This window comes from Triturus cristatus, chromosome 4_1 (genome assembly GCF_964204655.1).
Source record: "Triturus cristatus chromosome 4_1, aTriCri1.1, whole genome shotgun sequence".
NCBI classification, from domain to species: Eukaryota; Metazoa; Chordata; class Amphibia; order Caudata; family Salamandridae; genus Triturus; species Triturus cristatus.
In genome coordinates, this window is record NC_140585.1 from 784,715,606 (window position 1) to 784,736,760 (window position 21,155).

Below are 21,155 nucleotides of genomic sequence, written 5' to 3' on the forward strand. Positions count from 1 at the left end.
GCGTCCCGACGTCACGTTGGCGCTTTCTCGGATCGCATTTGTATGTTTATTTTCGTTGGTCGGGGTGTTGTACGATTCGTACGGAAATTGAGTTTCCGTGCGAATCGTAATTCCATGTTTGTATATTGTTACGACCGGGTACGCGTCGGACGGAGAATATGCTCCGTCCGACGGTTCGTACCCGGTTTTTACAGGATCGTAATCAGCACCTAGGTGTCTATTACGATTTGTCCGCCCGCCACCGTACCGGTATGCGGGATCGTCCACCAGAGGGCCACAGCGGGACCGCCCCACATTAGGATGCCACCGCCACCGTGGCGGTGGCCTCCCCCATCCACAACATTGTGGCGGGTGGTGCTCACAGCACCGCCCGCCACAATGCTGTGGATGCACGTTGTGCATTGGCTTGCACAAGGTGTGGTGCCTTCCACCTTGTCCATGGCAATGTAGGGGGGTACCATAGGTACCCCCCATGTGCACCCCCAACCACCCCATTACTCTGGGGGCCTGCAATGGCCCCTCAATAGCAGAGACCGCATGCCTTTCCATGGCGGCAACGCCACCATGGAAAGGCCAACGCCACCATGGAAAAGCAAGTTTCTGCGGGCATCATAATATGGATGGCGGTGTCTTGGAGACACTGCCACCATATTGTGGCAGTTTTACGCCCGGTCGACGAGTCGACTGGCGGAAAAGCAGCGGACGGTTTTCCCGTCTGCTGCTGACCCCCTAGCCATCCTAATGTGGCGGGGGGGCAATGATGGCAGGATGGCGGGCGGATCGCCCCCACTGGGCCGGCGGTGGCTACCGCCGGCCTGGCGGGGTCGATCCGCCTGCCATCCTAATGGGCCCCTATGTGTTGCAGTCCACAAGTGGCATTTAACTTCAAGGCCCCGAGTACACTTTGTACATCATATACTGGGAATCTGCAGGCAAGTTAAATGAGCCAATTAGCAATAAACCAATTTCATCATAGTTAGTTGGGACACTGCTACTACTGGTTACCAGGGGTAAAATGCACAGAGTTCTTAAACCAGCAAAAATATAGAGGCCATAAGAATCTAGTTTGACCACACAAAAAAGGCTGATTTCCTAAAGTAGCAAAATGTCCTGATTCATTATTGAAATTCCTGTTCTAAATAAGAAATGCGCTTTTATAACTTTGAAAAAGTATCACAATGAACTTATTTTTAATTGTATCTAGAGGATGTTTATATTAACTGAGTTAATTACTGTCACTTGAGCACACTATTGTAATCGAAATTAGAAAAGCTTTGAATAAAGCCATAATGATCATATTTTATAATATATTTCATAAAGTCTTACACTGTAACAATTCATGCAATATAAAAAGCACCTGTTATTTTGAAGACACAAAAATAAAATATAAAGTTAGTTTCGCTGACAATATGCATTCTTCTTTTGCAGGTTGTAGATGAGAAGCTGATATTTGTAAAAGTGCATGCGCCTTGGGATGTCCTCTGCGCCTATGCCGAGGTTATGCATATCAAGCTCCCTTTAAAGCCTAATGATTTGCAAGTACCCGACTCGCACTTCAGTTGGTTCACAAAATTTTTCAAAGTCAGTGAAGATGTTATTAAGCCAGAGCAAGATTTTTTCACTGCTCCATTTGAGAAGGACCGGCTGCAGGACTTCTACATTCCTGACAGAGGCCAGTTTTTCAACCCATCAACGAGGAGTCGAATTGTGAGTTTACATTTTGACAGCACATTTGTTATGTCCTTATTGTGGGATATTAAAAACCTAACTCAAGAAAACAAATTGTAGGTTGTTTTGCGAACGACAGCTAATTAAACCTTGTTATGAACCAAATCAAATTTGAAGTTTCTAAATGCCTGTACTGATTTTTATTTGTTACATTCTTACACATAACTAATGTAACCATCGCCAAAATATGTGTAACTTATCTTGTACATTTTATAGAAACTCCATTGTAGTATAGGTTCAGGATTATTAGCAAAGGCTTAAAAATGCCATTTATGTAGTCTTAGGGAGCTATAACCAAAAACTCAAAGGTGACTGGTCGAAAAACAGCAACTTTGATTTTTTTTTCTGAAATGGATTAAATAAAACCATTTCAAGTCACTTCAGTGTTTTCATTTTGTGTCCCAAAAAATATTTGTAACAAAAAATTGTCTTAGACTACACTGCATAATGCAGTGATTTCGGCTTATTTTAACATTGGAATAGACACAAATTAAAAGATTTACAAGTCTAGTAAATTCTGTATGGAAACAAATTAGCAAAGACATACTTGGGCAAGTTGCCGATGAAATGAGAAGCAGTGCATATGTGCATTTTAATGACTGGATCTTCTCAAAGGCTGTTAAGAAGAAGGAAAATATTCTTATTTCATTCTATCATAAGCCCAAACTCTGTGCTTTTTGGTAGGTAGCATAATCCTGCCTTTATTTGTAGAATCACAATTCTAAAGATAGGTGAAATAATTAAATCTAGCTTCTAGAATTACCTTTGTTACTGTTAAATAATTATGATTTTAGCAGCAGATCCTAGATCTATCAAAGAAAATACAAAAGATATAATAATATCTCTGTATCTTCACATCCTACTTCAGATGAAAAGGAGAAACCTATCACAGCTATCTAATATGCTAACATCGGTGGCTTTGACACACTAAACAATGCAAAAAAGTGATGGATGGAATGCTTGAACTAATCTCAGCCCATGGTACTTACTCCAGGCTGCATCACAGTCCATAGTTATTTTCTGCACCATGCCACCTCAGTTTGGAACCAGCCATATGCAAATCAGTCTTGATGCTGCTCCAATGGGAACAGTCCAGCCCCAACTGACAGGCCAGGTCCTCCCTGAACCATAACACAAGTAACCTAGGACTGATTTCACCCTAGTTAAGATTCATCAGCCGGGTATTACTTGGTTCCAGTGACACAAGCCTATAACTAATGGTTTAACGTTTTATTGGGACATTATGAATTAGTGAACAGTTTTTCTTTTACTGCATCACATATTTGCACAACTGTATATTGAATTACGTGTTTACAGTTCTGGACTCTAGGAGCTAATGTAATATTCACAAAACCAAACAATATGTCCAAGTGCAAAAGACGGAACTATATATAGCACAGGGCTCTGGATGCAAGGCGCAGAGCTAAACACAAATCCAAATCTGCTCCTATTATGAATTGTTTAATTGCTTGTTCAGCTTATGATAAAATGTGTGTTTGAGGAGGAAAAGGATAATATAGGAGTAAAATGTATTGTTATAATCACTATATTACATTTTTCTGCTGGAATTGCCGGAATACTAACCAATGATCAATTAGGAGTAAATACAATTTTCTTCAGATCTTTGAGAAATTCCTGACTTTATTTCCTAATCTTTATGTAATATTGAGACCTATTTTGAATTGTTGGAAATACCTTGTCCGTAAACAGACACTCCTGGATGAGAGTATATAGCTCTTACAAATGTGGTAGAAAGTTGAATTTAAATCCCATTCGCACACAGCTTTTAATTATACTAACCGGTATAATTAGGTCTTAAAATGTCCAGTTGATTTATATTTGTGGTTTTAAAATAGCCGCAGCCTCCCTAAAAAACTAGATGAACTGGAATTCTTGAGAATCCTTAAGTTACTTAACATAATGGTTCAAAAATCCAGGTAAAACCTTTTTTACAGAAAGTCTAAAGCTTTTGGTAATTTCCATATCCCACAGAAACTTATTTTTTAACTAGCTTAATTTAATTTAATTAGATATGATCGTCGCTCGATGAGAATGCTTCTGAATTTAAAAATAATATTCAATTAACATTGGAAATGCCGGTCGCTATGAATAGATTTAAACTAAAATGATTGTAAAATAAACAACAAAAAACATAAATCACACTGTAGTGTGAAGCATTGCACAGTATGCAGAATCACTGGATTACACTGCACACTCTAGAGATCAGCAGGGGTAAGATCCACATATCAATCATTTGGACTGGAGGACAGCTATCTAGCTGAAATAACTGAAGCCAGGCATTGACTTCATTATTTATTCAAACCACCATAGATTGTATCAAAGGTTGACCCAAGTTATTTGCAGACATTGGGCTAATTTGCAAAGGGATTTACGACTTGTAAAGTTACGAGTGTCGAGTCTCCACACTCGTGGAGGAATATCCTAGTTCTTGACAGAATTTCTGCACTGAGCACTGTTTTTCAGCGTGGAAATTCCACCCCGAGTGCAGCGACTCCACGCTCAATATTACGATTAGTAAGTCTCTTTGTGAATCGGGCCCCCAGGCTGTTACCTTGTATTATTTAAGCATCTGTGCTCTGCATAAGCTGCCCATATTTAATAGTTCAAGTAGATGTTTTATTCTAGAATATACTCATATCTTTCATTTCAGGGGTTAGTCCTGTTTGGTGTCCCTTTCACTTGTAGCAGCAACAATGCTGTGGGCAGTGTCTTGTCCTGAATCGGGTTGTACCATTCTGTGAGTACCATTGATATGACTAAGGTGGCAGAACTGGGGGAGCTCATTCATGGAACTGATTTGATACTTAAGGACTGAAGTGATCCCCATAGATGTGTTTTCCTCATTTTGAAACATTTTTTGATCTTACAGGTTAGTTTTATTCTGTCTCGTGTTAATTATGCCATTCGGGACAATGTGAAAAAATTTGGTATCAACAAATTAATCGACTCTGGGGTCTACAAGGCAGCTTTTCCTCTTCATGACGTGAGTATAAGAGAATGCTTGAGTGATTTCCCTATAAAGTTTAACTGAACTGCATGCTTACTTTAGGGAAAAATAAATTTCACGCTACTTCATTTAATTTATTATATAAAAGATTTATTCTAGATTTTAGGTAGCATATACAAGAACAATTATGGAACCAGTACCATGCACGTCAAATAACTTATTTTATTTTTGTTTCCCAGTGCAGATTTAATTACATCTCGGAAGACTCTAACTGTCCCAATGAGCGTTATCTTCTATACAGAGAGTGGGCTCACCCTCGCAGCTGTTTAAAACTCCAGCCATTGGATCTTGTCAGGTGGGCAGAGGGTACCATTTACTAAATTGAAGAACAATATAGCATCTGTGTGACTCTAAAATAAACCATGTCTGTTCAGTAAGGGAGAACTCTCAATTGAATTGTATTTAAAATGTGATATTAACATTTCATTCTTATTTAAAAATCTAATACGACTAGGTTCTGGTAAAACTCTTGAAGATTGTCATTCACTCGAATCCATTTCAATAGAGTCTTGGGGTCTGATTTAGGGTTTAACAGATGGTACTTCATCCATCAGGGTGGCGGAGGACATTTTCTCTGTCACCTTGATGATCTACCATCCACCAAATTTAGCCCAGCAGTCATCTCTGTACCTTGAAAGGAGCTGCCATAATGGCAGGTTACTTCAAGGTACAAAATATTTGGTGGATGGCCACAGTCGGTTTTAACGATCATCTGACAAACGTTTACATTATTTTTTGTTTTCCAGAAACAAACTCCCAAAGCCGGAGTTCAATTCTGAAAATACAAAAATGAATGTCTCGCACCCTGGGCGTTCTCTCCCCTGGTGTAGGGGTTGTTTTTTACTGTCCTTCATCACCAGGTTTTACCTGGCAGTGATGAACAGAAAAAAATTACATTATATTGTCCAACCTAAATAGGGCAGGCAATATAAAGCCCTTTCTCTGACAGCCCCTACTTCGTCGAACGGTCAGTGGAAGCATCTGTTGACTCGATTAATGGAAACTTTAGTGTCGGCCTATTTCTAAATAAGGCAGGTTTACCGAGAGTTTGAGGGACAGGGTACTCTGTTGCATTTGCGGTGTAGTAAACTGTCCGCCAAACTTTAAATCATGGCCTTAATGTTAAATCAGCATGGTATTATCAGCATTAACCTGAAAGCTAAAAGAAAATTGGATTTTCATCTCAAGTGTAGTATCATGAAAAACCCATCTCTTGAATAATGGTGTGTATTGCACCCAGAATATTAATGATCTGATTCACAATGGCAATTTTATTTAAAGAAGAGGGTGAAAATTGATGGGCGGGTCCAATAGCTTCATTAGCTCAAACCAGAAACTATTAGTGATTCTTTTTTCCTGCTGAGTAATGGTAATTTCCAATTCTAGACATAGAGCTACAATGTTTTCCATATGCAGAGAGCACACTCTGACGTTTTTTTACCAATTTTGCTACTTTATGTCAATGCTTATTAACTTTTTTCCTCCAGAGTTTTGACCACCCAATAATTAACACACATTGACAGCTCTTATCGTGGGACTTACTGGCTTTGTTAATGCCTTTTGGTGCTGCTGTACAGCATCAGCAAGATGCGGTAGGATCAAACTTATCTGGGGAAAATACACCTACAGTTCGTACAATGTAAACTAAGGTCAAACAGATGAAAAAAACAATGTTTACATCAAAAGAGACATGCGTTCTTATTGGTTCAGGTAGATAATAACTAAGTGAAAGAGCTGGCTCATTACCAGAAGACAATCTCAATAATATGAGAAAACTCAAAAGCACTGTTAACAAAAATCTTGAACATGGTGATGAATAGTAATTGTAATAATAAATGAACACAGAATTAACATATATTTTTAAGAATTCATGGAATACTCTGCTTTCAAGAATGTCCGGTAGAAAAGGTAAAAGCTTACTAGAAAGTTTTCAAAAAGCAATGCTACATAACCATTAACAATAAATTGGATCTCTGCAAAATATAGAAAATAATCAAACAAATAACGATTACCCAAGAATTATTTCTCTGTAAACTAGTCGGTCCGAGGACATTGAATGACAGTGTGCACTTTTGTTTTGTTTTAATGGACCAGATTCTTCATTGGGATTTGCTAATTCGAGCTAGAGGATTTTTTTTCTTACTGTGTTTAGGAGGTTCAGTTCTGTTCTTCGCAACAGCTGAGTTAGGAGCAAGCATGTTCCCATGCCCAGTAATGTAGCACGTTGTTACCACCTAACGGAACAACAGGCCTCTGTCAATTCAGTATAGAATGGAGTCACTAAACACCTGAAGCACCACCAGAACAGAAAAGTGGGCCCTGCAGCGAAAGGTGAGTTCTCCCAAAGGACCAGGAAAAGTGACTTGATTGGTGGGAAGTAATAAAAAGAAATCATTTATCATAGAGATCAATAATGGCACATTAATGTAGATCCCACGTGGCTTTTAATTTGCAACTGGGAAGGATCAAATAATCTAAACTCACCTAATGCCTAGTTCAGTAAATTCATCGCTGTGAGAGGTCTGTAATCTGCCTCTATTTATTTCATTGTTTATATCACGTATCATCTCAGAGACATTATGATGTTGGTGATTCAGAAGTCATCTGTTTCAAATGATGAGTCAACGAGATGTCTTTGAGCATAACAATTTAAAAATCCATTCCTCTTCTGAGCTCACTAATACTTGAGGCAAACAAAGATTTTTCTATGGACTAAAGTATTTATCTCAAATTACTTGATGAAAATAAATCCGCTTTTCTTTCTCTTTGTTTTTTGGGAGTCATTTGCATTCCAGAAATTGTTGCTGTGTTTTGGCCATACCAATTTTTCTCGTCCTCATCGGGAAAATCACAAGAACTTGAAAATCAAATTTGATTACATTGTGTGCCTGTTGCAAACAGGTTTATATTACTAAATAATTATCAACTTTACCTTACGTCTACCTGAGAATCTTGTGCAACCCATACCTCTACACCAAGACATATCTGCCCCAAGTAAAATTATTGATAGTTCTACTTCTCAATTGCCAAGTATTAAAAGACATGTGTGATTCTTATTGACCTTTCACAGTGAAAAGGAATAGACATTGCACAGATATTCTAGATCTGACAAAATGTGTCTTGTCAGTCACTAAAACTCATGTTGGGTTAATATAAAGGCAGAGTCCCATTTTGAATAAATATTGTATGTATTTATCAACTTCAACAGGTATTGTTTCTTATTTTGATTCACTTGCATAACTAAATATATGATCGCTGGAGACTGCATACTAATGTCCTGTCTATATGCAAGTTAGTAGTAGGCGAGGTCTCTGATTTGCTTAATAACAATATTTACTTAGAAACCATGTTTAATAATTGCTAGCCTAGGGAGCTCCATATGTACAAAAACATACTATTCTATGTGAGCTCAACATTATATTGTGTTGACAATTTGTCACAACTTATATCGCTGGCAAGTGAGAAAGTATCAAAGTAGTTACCACTGACATAAAAGGGGCTACAGTTATATATCTCATACTTGTGGGGATGCATATGTAGTTAAAAAACACATCCTCAACAATTGTATGATGTACCGGTTAGGGCTTTCGTGTGTGGGGAATCACACTATCTCTTGCATAATCTTGCACCAGCCAGTACAGTTAAACTTGTTAGCTATGCACATTGGCTACAATAATATCCAAAATGCTGTGTCTATGAGGAATTATATACATTAATTGCTTGAATTCATGAACTATGTCATTTGTGCATCTCGAAGGCAACCCTCACATTCATGCTCTGTCAGGTTCGAGCACGTCTGAGTGAGTGAATCACTTCTAGACCTCAGACGAGTCGAGGAAGAAATTGCTGGCTCCATCTGGAGGGTTCTTGGCGGTTGACATTGCAACTGGCATATTCTTATTGCCAATGTGTTATACACATTCTACAAAGGCACTATATTGGATTAGGATTTTTATATTCAGTGGCCTAATATACTAATCTATCATCCTGTAGTAAAATATAGAATTTTCCTGCTTTACAGGAGTGCTTCTGAATCATGCGACATCCTGTGACTAAATCAATCATTCAATCAATCTGGATTTGTATAGTGCAGCTAATCACCAGTGAGGGTATCTAAGCACTGAGATCACAGCTGCAGGGAGGCTCAGTTAAACAGCAAGGTCCTGAGCCTTTTTCTGATTTCCAGCAGAGAAGATGAGGTCCAGAAGTGGAGTTCGTTCCAGGACTTCACAGTGAGGTGGGGTGCGAGGGGTATGCGAGGGGTATGGGTGACATAGAGGGTGGTGGAGCGCAGGTGTCCGAGGGAAGGTAGAATTTCAGGTGGTAGTTGATGTATGCTGGTCCCGGGTTGTGAAGGACTTTGAAGGTGTGGATCAACATCTTGAACTGAAATCTCTTGTGAATGGGGAGCCAGTGGAGCTCCTTGAAGTGGGGGTGATGTGGGTTCACTTGGGAGAGTTCTAGGATGAGTCTGGCCTCTGTGTTCTGTATTATTTGTAGTCTCCTAAGGAGGTGCAGTGTGATTCCTAAGTAGAGTGTGTTGCCGTAGTCTAATCAACTGGTGACAAGGGCTTGGGTGACGGTCCATCTAGTGTCAATGAGAAATCACTTGAAGATCTTGAGGAGCATGCAAAGGGTGATGAAGCATGTGGATTTGACTGTTGATCTGTCTTTTCTTGGTGAGCTTACTGTTCAGGATGAGGCCAAGGTTGTGGGTGTGGTCAGAGGGGTGAGGGTCCTAGTTTAGGAGGCCATCAGGCGTTTTTCCACAGGGAGGTGTTATTCCCGAAGATCAGCAATACTGTCTTGTCTGTGTTGAGCTTTAGGCAGTTGTATCTCTTCCAGTTGGTGATGCTCGTCATGATTCTGCAGAAGTTGGTCAGGATGGTGACGGGGTCTTCTTATAGTGAGAGGATGAGCTGGGTATCGTCGGTGTTGAATATGATGTTCAGTCCGTGCAGTCAGATGACATTGCCCAAGGGAGTCTTGTTGGCATTGAACAGAATAGGGTTAAGTATGAACCTTGAGGAATGACACAGATGGTGTTCTTGGGTCCGGAGGTGAAGGGAGGAAGGTGGGTTCTCTGGGTTCTTCTGGTGAGGAAGGAGGTAATCCATTTGAGGGCATCTTACTGAATTACAATGTGGTGAAGCCTTTTAATTAGGGCGTGGTGAGATACTGTGCCAAATGCTGCTGAAAGGTCAGGGAGGATCAGGTCCACCTTTCTTCCTTGGTCAAGGAGGGGTCTGATGTCATCTGTGGCTGCAATAAAGGCAGCTCCGGTGCTCTGGTTGGTGCGAATCCAGATTGAGAATTATCCAGAAGATTGTTGTTTTCCAGATGCTCTGTGAGTTGGTGGTTGATGGCCTTTTCAAGGACTTTGGTGGGAAAGGGCAGCAGAGAGATGAGGTGGTAGTTCTTGAGTTTGTTGGGGTCGGCAGAAGGCTTCTTGAGTAGGGCCTTGACTTCTGCATGTTTCCATTATTTGGGGGAGCATGGCTGTGGTAATGAATGTGTTGAGGATGCCGGTGAGTTTGTTGCTGATAGTCTTACTCCCGAGTTGAAGGTGTGTTGAGGGTATGGGTCAGTGGGTGTCCTGAGTGGACAGAATTCATGATGGCTGTGGCGTCTTGCGTGGTGAGCTGGTCCCAGGTGGGGAGCAGATGGTTGTGTTTCTCCTTAGTGGGGATGAAATAGCTGAGAATGTCGGTGGGTTGGGGTTCAAAGTTTCTGTAGATGATGGAGATCTTGTTGTGGAAGAAATCTGCCAGGGAGTCGCAGAGTGATGACATTTTCAGAGGGTGAGGGGCTGGAGAACTCTCTGATGATGTTGAAAAGTTCTTTGCTGTAGTTGGAGCTTGCTTCGATGAAGTCGGTCAAGGTCCTTCTTTTGGCCTTTTCAGGAGTTGGTGGTATTGGTTGAGGGATGTTATGAATGTGGCTCTATAAGTGAGCTCCAGGCTAATGCACCATTTCCTTTCAAGACGTTTGCAGGTACGTTTCATGGTTCTAAGTTCCGTAGGGTACCAACTGGTTGCTTGAAGGACCTCTTGAGCTTGATGGGTTTGCTGGGGCCACTTTGTCAGTGCAGTCGGTGATCCAGGCGTAGACTTTTTTGTCAGCCTGTTCTAGGTTGGTTGCATCATGTGGGTAGAAGGTGTTGAGGGCTTTGGCCCATTGGCTCTCTGGGACTTTGCTCCAACTGCAGTGTGAAGTGCTGGTCAGCTTGGGAGCAGTGCAGGAGGATCCAGAGATGGTGAAGTGGACAATTGCTTGGTCTGTCAAGGTGAGCTTGGTAACATGGCTGTATGTGGCTTTGTCACTGACAATGGGGTTGAATGTGTGTCCTGCGATGTGTTTGGGGTTGGTGACAAGTTGGGTGAGGCAGATGTTGCTCATGCTCGTGAGAAAGCTGGCGGTGCCAGTATCATTGGGGTCATTGAGGTGAAAATTGAGGTAGCTGAAGAAGGTGTAGGTTCCCTCTAAAGGTGTTTTTGCCGTTGGTTCAGAGTAGGAAGTTGAGGTGCTCCATATTCAGCAGTGGATGGTTTCCTTCTGGATGATGGCAATTCCACCATCAGCCATACAACCTTATGTATGACAAAGACATGTATGACTGGTGTCAGGGGCTGAGGTGATTTAATGTCTGGTTAGTATCATTTGCGATAGCTTGAATACTGTTTTGATGAACACTGAAAAGTGAATTTGTGCATTGTTGGCTAATACACCCATGCTGTCTTATGCACCTGGTGAACAACTGGATCCCCAGGAGTATGAAATATTGTTAGTGACTGACATCAGAATTATTGTATTAGAGTTAGTTAGTCATGAGAGAGTGAACTGGAGAAGGCTGTCCAAATTGACAGCTGATCTATGAGCTTAATGATGGGGCCCAAAGCTGAGGAAACCATGTTGGCTTTTCCTAAAGGTGCCATGAAGGTGTCCAACCCAAGCATTACACTTGGGTACGGGGTTCTAATTTTGAGTAACTTGAGGATTTGGAGGACCCTACCCAGTCAAAGAGGAGTGTAGTTACACAAAAAAGGTTTCTTGAGTTAACTGGCAAGCTACTTTGGTGAACAGGCAGTATTTTATCCTAAAGTCACCAGGAGATCTCTGAGAATTTAGAGATCTTTCTCTTAAGCATATGCCATTAGGTATCGGGTGTATGCCGAAAGATCGTCATAGAAATTGTACAATCCATTAGGGAGTAACCTGTTTAGGTTCCCTTTTTGGGATTGAACATTCCATGAGAGGTCGAGGGAGAGATAACGGAGCCCTTCCTGCACCCTAACGACACCCCATTCCTACTCCTGCTATATACTTTGGGATCACTAGTTTGTGTGTGGTAAGGAGATCATAATTATCACAGCAAGCTATGAAGAATTAAAATATTATTTAGGTAAAAAGGCCAGTGCTGCATCCAGCACTAGCTTGCACTCTTATCTTTGTTAAGTTCCATTGGTAGTCAAAGGAGATTTTCCTATTTTCCTATCCTCAGTGTGGAGGAAATTTAAAATTTTGGTAAAGACAACGAAGCATGTGGCATATACAATGTTTCTTTAATCACTGACCTAGCTATACCAATGAGAGTTGCCACTATACTAAGCATGTGCTGGAGCCTGTGAAGGATCCATTGTATTCTCTTATTGTTTAACTTCATCAGAGAACAGTGTGAACTTGAAAAGGTAGGACACTGATACAATAGGAACATGATGGAAGAAGGATTGCATCAGACCTCAGGCGGAGGTGAAACTGAATAGCTGGTCCTAGGAAATATGAAGTTCAAGCCGAGCCTGAAAGTAAAGATGCATGAGAAACCAAAAACATCAACATCAATAACACAATGCTGTGAATTCATAAAAGGCATAGATCATATCAATAACGTGGAAACATTAGACAGTTAATAGAAAATTTACCCTACGGAGGAAGGATAGGGCATTATTCATGCTGCTTTTCCTTTAATAAAATCTTAATTTTCCTCTTCTCTAAAGTTAGGAAATCCATGTTTTATTGTAAGATAATGAGGCTGTATAATATGCATGTTCAGTGCAGAGAGAGACCTTAGATCGCTATGTGATCAACAAGCTTGAGGGAAAATGTTCTTAAAGTTGCCATCCAAGACCAATAGGAGACCCTTCGGATGTACTCTGGTCTGCCACCTGTGAAAAAGGCTTTAGAGGCCTTAGCTCAGCAAGTGGAATTGGCTTCAATGCACTCTACAGACATGGTTAACCTGACCCAGTGGGCGAAAGTGGGAAATGAAACTGGATTGTGGCATGAAGTGTGAGTGATGTATTCCTGAAGGCAAGAGACTACACAAAAAGCAGGGAAGACAGTAAAGTAAGGGTAAAGGACAGACGCAGAGGCTCTCCTGGTACAGGCCGAGATTTAGCACATTGCTCCATCCAGGGAGAAGTCGAGGCCTGACACAGAGAGAGCTCAGCGATCAGAAACCCTTCTCAGACTATGCAGAGTGATAGATATGTATTTCTAGAAGAGAGAGGAATTCAGGAATCAAGAGGAGAGAAAAATAAAAGTGATGAAAGCATCCTTGGCAGAGGAATAGCACAGTAAAATATATTTTCCCAAGGGGAAAAAATGATCCAGAGGAAGGAGAGCCGCAAGAGCAGAATGGTAAATGTTGACAGTCCTATATGAAAGGCCTTTGGAATAAAAGGGTCCAGAGTAAATTGGACAAAGTCATTGGCGAAGGAAGCAAGGGGTTCCAGAGTCCGTCAGAAGCAACAATAAAGCCAAGCTTCTTGGCTGTATTGTGGCCTCGGTGAGTGCCTGGGGACCAGGATTCATCAACCAGGTCTGCAGCAACCTTGAACGGTCTGGCCAACTTGAGGATCCTCAGAGTTTTTCCATGCCAGAGTATGAGCTTGAAGGATTATCTCATGAAGATGGTCTTCTGGGTTCAGAAGAAGGAAGTTTAAGGAGGGAAGAAGTTGAGAGACATCTGTGGCCACATCCAAGATCTGGATGAACAGACTAAAAGGGCAATGAAGGGTGATCATGGACATAGGAAGCATCTTGTAACAGTACAACTCTGGGTAGAAGAGCAAACTTTTGGATCTAGTCCTGAGGTATCAACCGCCCAAACCTCTGGATCAGAGCACCTGCTCATGAAGGTGGGATGCTGGCGATTCAAATGAGAGGGAAAGAGGTCTATATCCAGGGGACTCCAAAGAAAAGTCAGTGATGGACAAATTGCTGAATTTAGTCTCCAGTCACTGGAGTCTCTCAGGTGCCTGGAGAACCTGTCTGCAATATAGTTGGAAAGATCAGAAAGATGTTGCGCAGTCTCTGACTGGTTGTTGATGATGTGGTGTCACCAGACATCCTGGGAAAGGCCTGGTAGGGCCTTTGATCTCACATCTCCCAATTTTGTTGCCAGACTGTACTGCTAACATATTGTGCACATGGGGCACAATGTAATAGTGGGACTTGTTTTTGGTGAGTCTATTTATGGCAGAGATGCCTGTGAGGAGCTCCAAAACACTGAGGAGGAGCCTCTTTATGGTTAGGGATGGAGACCCCAATTTGACAGAGATCCTGAACTGGCAACCAATTCTAGTTTGCTGGCATCTGACTTGATGACCAAATCTGGGGAAGAACTGAAGATGGTGGTGCCATTCCTGGTTTTCATATTTAGAAGCCACTAACGCAGTTACATGAACCTCCTCCATCTGGGTGACATATCTCGCATGGAAGAGAGGCCTCCTTGGTAAAGATAACTCTTGAAGCATTGGAGGGCTCGATAGTGCAGTGGGATTGAAAAGACTGATTGGATGGAGGGCGCTAAGAGGCCGATGAGGCGAGCTAAGGACATCAGAAGGAGAGTTTGATGAGGGCATATTTTTGCCTAGAGTTTTGAGTGCACAGGTGCCTGTGTCCACTACGAAAACCAGAAAATATATTCTGTTAGCTGGATTTCAAGACTATTTATTTTTTAAGTTGACCAAGATGCTTTGACTTTGGTGGATGTTGACTGTCGATTCTAAATGTTGAGTGATGCATCAGGAGTATATCATCCATACAGATGATGAGGCAAATATCTGTGGCTGTTTGGTGGGCACAGCCACCGTGCAAAAGACCTCGGTGACACACCAAGGAGCGGAGGAAAGGAAAAGAGAAAGCAGCAGAACTGAAATATCCTATGTTTCCTTTGGAAGTTCAGATATGATAGATGACCTTGGCAGCTCATAATTGAAACATGGGCAACATTGATGCCTTGTTTGACTAACAAGTCCCTGGGGAGAAAGGCATCTCGAAGGAAGTGGATACCCTTCATCTTGAATTTGTTGTAAGAGACACAATGTCAGAGTGGGTGAAAATTGATGATGGGCCATATCTCTCCTCTGTTTTTGCAGATGAGAATGATCCAGCTTACAAACATCCTAATGACAGAAAAGACTGCTTCTTTCTGAACTGTGTCTGAAATGTCTTGGTGCACCAGAAAGGATTCCTCTGTTTGGGAAGGGGTAGTCCAGATGTTTGACTGAAGAACCGAGTGGTCGTAAGTTATGGAGGGCCACATTCAGAGAATTGAGCTTTGAACATCCCCAGAAATGCTAGGGTACGCTGGGCCTAGCTTCAGAACACGTCCAAATTATCTCCTCTGGTGAAGCTACTGCACATTTGAGGACTTCGATAAGATGGATGAGGGGCACAGACATGTTCAGCTCACGGTCCTGACAGTGTTTCAGGGCCTGGACAAATCCTTTAGAAGTGTTGCAACCTTGGCATTCCAGGAATGCCAAAAGGTGTGGCTCGTGGGTGGAGCAAGCTGTGTCCTGGATGGCCAAGTAGGGATAGTTGGAACGAGGATGTCTCTAACGTGTTTATCTAAGGGAGATGAAAACCAAAAGCAGACAAGCTCTTTTACACGGGGAGAAGGGTGCCAGTCCCTGGAGTTAAGGCACCTTAATTATGATGGGTTGAACATGGAATCACCTTGCAATTCCATAACATAGGATTTTGAGTCACCAGCATGGATGCCGAGGGTTCCAGGATATTTAATGGCAAAGCACCAGCAACAGGCATGACATCATTACTCAAGAGCCACTCTCTAAAGGGGTCATCCTCCAAAATGTCAGAAAAATACTGTGTATATCGTTATTCTTTTATCTTCGTTTATCTTGACTGTATTGTGTAATGTGTAACTCTGACAGTACATTTGCCATGACAAACTCCCTTGTCTCAGAGAATGTTGAGGGATGGGTGAGACACTGGGGCTGTCAGTTAACTGTTGATTCTGACTCGCAGTTGCTGAAGTTTCTTCTGGGAAATAAACTCTGCTTTGATCATCATATCAGAGCATCTGTTTTCCTTTGGGTTCCTGAACCTCACATTCATGAAGACTTGACTGGTACCCTGCGCTACCCTCTGGAACCTTCAACACGTTTAACATCTGCTTTTGTGAGTACTTCGGCTCAGCACTTTCTCCTGTGTTCTACTTTTTCTTTTCAAGCCTGCGCTAGTTCTTTTGTGCTTTCAGTACATCTGAACTGGTAATTTGAATATTTCTGAACTTGCCACTATTTAACAGCTTACGTTTAGGACTTGCCAGTGTTGTAGCATTGCTCTGGGCCCATACATTTGTTTTATCATCAACTTGGTGTTATTTCAATAGATTTCTTTTAAACCTCTAGCTACCAGGTCAACTTCTTGGTCCTCTGATGGATCTTGTTCTGTGCTGATAGGGGCTGGAATATTCAGAGGGATCATTGTCATCATATATATATACTTCTTATAAGCCAAACAAAATTTTAACCTCTAAAATTAGTTCAAAACCCATAGATTTAGCTTCAATAAAATGATGAGAATCAGCAGAATTTAATAAAAATGTAGGTTGAGTGATTTGGGACGTCATCATTTAAATTATTAATAACATTCAGCCATAATATCAGGTTAAATATAGACAGATCAGCTGTCAACACAAGGTGTTTTTTGATTAAGGAGGTAAGAAATTCGGTGAGCCTCATACGGACCCTTTAGGAAGTTCAGCAAAGGTCTGAGTAACCAATTCTGGTTTGTCAAGACTGCAGCAATAAACCCACAGCTGGGTAATGTGAAACCCTTGAGTCGAAAACTTCAGTTCTGCATTAGCACACTAGTCGGTAGCAATTTGCATTGTTGTGTCATAAGTAGCCGAAATCCACTGATGTCTGAATAAAGCCATCTCCAATCCAAGGATGGGTGCTGCTGCATCTGTCCCAAAATCTGAGCAATTATACTCCATAAGTTTCTGGGGTGACACTCCTTGGCATCTCCAGAAATGTCATACTCCTCTGTCCTATTGGTCAGAATTGATAAGATGCGGGTGATGTAGAAGGTAAAATGAATTCAATCAGGAAAAATCAAGTAAATCAATTAGGTAGCTTCCTTAAGTCATGTAATCTTAGTCACATGAACAATTAGATATTTCAGAGAGAACGAGAAATAAGGTATATTTCGTCGATACTCCTTTCCCAAGCAGCTGTTCTAGTATGTTACAGAAATTGTTGCAATCATACTTGCTGTACAGGGTATCTCCAAGGAAAGAGGTGGACTTCAAATGGTAACTGCTGAATATTTCCACAAGCTCCAGAATATTCAGTTCACAAGTTTACGCTGGAAAAGAGAGCAACAATTGAGACCTACATGAAATGCAACGAATACACGATCAATTAAGATGAACTATAAACTTCACATTAATAGTAAGTAACATCTTTGATTTTGTAAGTGAACATATTAATAAACATTTCAATCAAATCATAATTCATTTAAGTATATGGTACTCCTAAAACTTTTTGTAAGTGTCAGCGTTACACATTTATGAAAAAATACATCTAAATCTCTTTATGTGATTGCTATTCAAAGCTCATATATAAAACGTACATTAGGCAAAGTTTAATGAACACAACTGTAACAAAACCCGTGTAGCACCTATTTTTCTTTCATCATTTTTGGTGAACACGTTATAACATGACATAATATTATCTTATTCTTTCACCTGTAAATTAATCTATTACACATAAAATGTCTTTGTTTCATGAAGATCACCTTATCAAAATCATAGGATCAAAATCATTAATACTTGTTAATAATCACATCTATCGAAATTGATAAATGAAATATAACATAAAACTATTCTCCCATCTGTATGCTTTTAAGATGCAGAATATGATTCAAACTTTTATATCCGTAAAAAAAAGGGGGAAAAAATTGGAACACACTTGTCATCATTTGCATAAACGTTGTCATATTTATTTCTTTTCTCATAACTTTTTTACAGTGTAATATCTGCTCTATCACAAGCTATAAATCTTCCTTTAATAAGTGCTCTGACCCTTTATTGTGGAGCTATCTACAAGCTTGTTTTCAGCAAGTGTTGCAGCTTTTTTTTTTTTAATGAACGGTGTGCTGGCATGTTTGCTATGAATAGATTTACTGAGTGTGGCCTTTCAAACTCCTTTTAAGTTTGTTTTTTTGGTTGCATGGCAAGTTTGAGTACTCTTGCTTTGATCTTTCATTCACTAAAACTCCTGGCTGTGACCCTGTGCTGCATCAAGGTTTAGGCACTCACTTTCCTTTGATGGCTGAGGGATTAATTTTTTATTGATAAAGATGTGAAAATACTAAGCTTGCACGAGCAATAGCCCTAGTCGTGTTTAAATTTTAAACAGCTGACTGCAATTACACATGGGCCACACTAGAATTCCCTCATGTGATGTGACCGAACAATAAATATTCCTCGTGCGTATTCTACCCCGCAATCTTTCACGCGCTGAGCCAGTATCTCGCGGCTGCTGTCACTTGACCATTGTTGTGCTAAATATCATTTCTCAAAGGAACATCTGTCAGTTCTATACACTGGTCACTTAACTTGACATTTACAGTCTTCACAACATGTGCGATGGACCAATTTGTTTAGCTTCAGCTTGCTCGTCAATTTCATTGCTCATCATGGTGCATGTGTATTAAGAAATGATCCAGGCTGTAGTGTTTGATATGGGTAATTTATTACCAGCACGGCATAACATCCAGCAAGGTGAGGGTCCAGGTGTAACACCCTTACAATGGAATTGTTTACTCTGGAGGCTCTAAATAGAACCTGGGGCTTACATGAAAATACACATGTCGCATGCCTTAAAGAAACATCTAACTGGGAGTATTATTTGGCTTAAGAATACAACACATCCCCCTTATTAATAAAACCAAGACATAAGGTATGAAACCAAATTAAACATAGTCACAAAACGATCTCGGCGCGGTTTTAATGCGCACATTACTTTTAACTCTTGACGCAACAGATCCAACCGTTTGTATTCTGTGGGAATCACCATCGTCAGCAACATCATTTGTATACATACTAAACTTTCTACCATTTTGCATAGGACATTTGGCTACCCTCCTGGAGTTCCAGACTTTACCATCTTGGGTGATTACACTATTCTTGAACACTTTTTTAATTTGTATAGGTCTGATATACTTACTAACACCTTTATTAACTAGTGCGGGTTTCAATATCCTGACCCAATCACCCAACTTCCAATCATGTTCTTTTGTTTTCCACTTGTTGTACCACAATTTGGTTTTATCTTGTTTATATTCAACTCTATTAGCAGTTTCATGTATATCCTCTTTGTGCTCTAAGAATTTTTTACATTTTACTCTGAACCACCAATGACATACATCCGAAACTGGATCTCTACCTTTAAGCAACCTGAAGGGACTGATCTCTGTAGTCGAATGTGGGGTAATGCGATATACCCAGAGTTTTTCTCTGAGGGCACTCAACCAATTGCCCTTTTGTTTTAAGGATTCCATCACAAAGGTTTTAAGGACACGGTTGAAACGCTCAACCTGACCATTTTCGTGAGGTTCATAGAGTGAGGTGCAGATGTGTTGGATGCTACAACTTTTGAGAAAACTCTCCATTTCACTTGAAACCAGCTGTACCCCATTATCTGAAACGAGGGTAGAAGGACAACTTTCTCGTAAGAAGACTTCCTTAAAGAAGTTTATAACTGCACTGGTGGTTGCCTTTGATACAAACTTAACCTCAGGACATTTAGAATGGTAATCAATCATAACTAATGCAAAGCGTGAATTTTCAGGTAACATGTAAAACGGACCTGAAATATCAAATGCAACCTTCTTCCATGGTTCTTTTGGCCATTTAACAGTTTTTAAAGGAGGAATGTGAACCTTTAACATCTTGTCATTGGAACAACAATCATTGCATTCCCTAAGAGTACGGTCAATCAACCTATCCATTCCTGGCCACCAAAAATAGGATCTTATCAGTCGTTTCATTGCGGATATACCAGGATGTGTCTTGTGTGCTAACCTGAGGATTAAATCTTGAATACCATGTGGGGGAAATACATTTCCCTGCTTTAAAAACAAAGTCTCCCTCACAGAACAATTCATCAGCTACCAGGAAGAACGGCAATAATTCTGACCCTACATAATCCTTTCTAGGCCACCCTTCCATGACAAACTTTCTAAGAAGAACCCATTTGTCATCCTTTTCTTGGCTCTTCTTCCAAATTTATTCTGTGATTTCCTGGTATTGTGAAGGAATCACGTCGGAAATGCCTAAAACAAAGTCTACCTCTTTGACAACATTAACCTTACTGTTACTATCCTCACACGGAAGTCGTGCCATTTTTTTTTCCTGGTATATATTCAACTGTGAAATTGTATTCTTTTAGTCTTGAAGTCAAACGAGCTATTCTAGCTGTGGAATTCCAACCACAACCTGCTGACAAAATATGAACCAAAGGTTTATGGTCCGTTCTGAGGACAAATTTGCTTCCCCACACATTCATTCTATAATGTTCTACTGCCCAAACACAAGCGAGCAATTCCCTTTCAATTACAGCATACTTACGTTCTGTTTCATTAAGGGTTCTGGAGGAAAAGGCTACATTCCATTCTTTCTCCCCATCTCTTTGTGATAAAACACTACCAAGACCATATAGGCTGGCATCAACAGTAACAATACATTCCCTTTTCATTTTAAAAGGTTTGAGAGAGAGGGCCTAAATGATGTCACTTTTAATGACTAAGAAAGCTTTGTGTTGTTCGTCACCCCACTCAAATGTGGCTTTTTGTCTTAATAATTTTCTTAGGGGTTCCATTTAGTAGCAACATTTTCAACAAATTTGCTGTAGTACTCACACATAATACTCCAAAATACTACAAGATAACAACTTTTCTTTGTTAGTTGGGGCAGGGGCATTTAAAATGGCATCAACGTTGGACTTCTTGGGAACAAGGCCATCTCCCGAAAGAAGGGTATGTCCCAAATATTCTACAGAGTGTTTGAACAACTTGCATTTGTGTGCCTTGGGGGTAAGGCCAGACTTTTCAAGTCTCTTACATACTTCATTTAAGTGTG

The 21,155-nt window shown here is 40.6% G+C and overlaps 1 protein-coding gene across 2 annotated transcripts in view; it reads left to right on the forward strand.

Annotated features, from left to right (window-relative positions):
- ANO6 (anoctamin 6) overlaps positions 1–21,155 on the forward strand; it is a 422,710-nt gene that overhangs the window by 268,714 nt on the left and 132,841 nt on the right. For both annotated transcript variants that reach the window (XM_085653360.1, XM_085653359.1), the window contains exons 5-7: positions 1,429–1,707; positions 4,619–4,732; positions 4,936–5,051. In XM_085653360.1, coding sequence (XP_085509486.1) covers positions 1,429–1,707; positions 4,619–4,732; positions 4,936–5,051 — 509 coding nt within the window. The remainder of the gene's footprint in view (positions 1–1,428; positions 1,708–4,618; positions 4,733–4,935; positions 5,052–21,155) is intronic.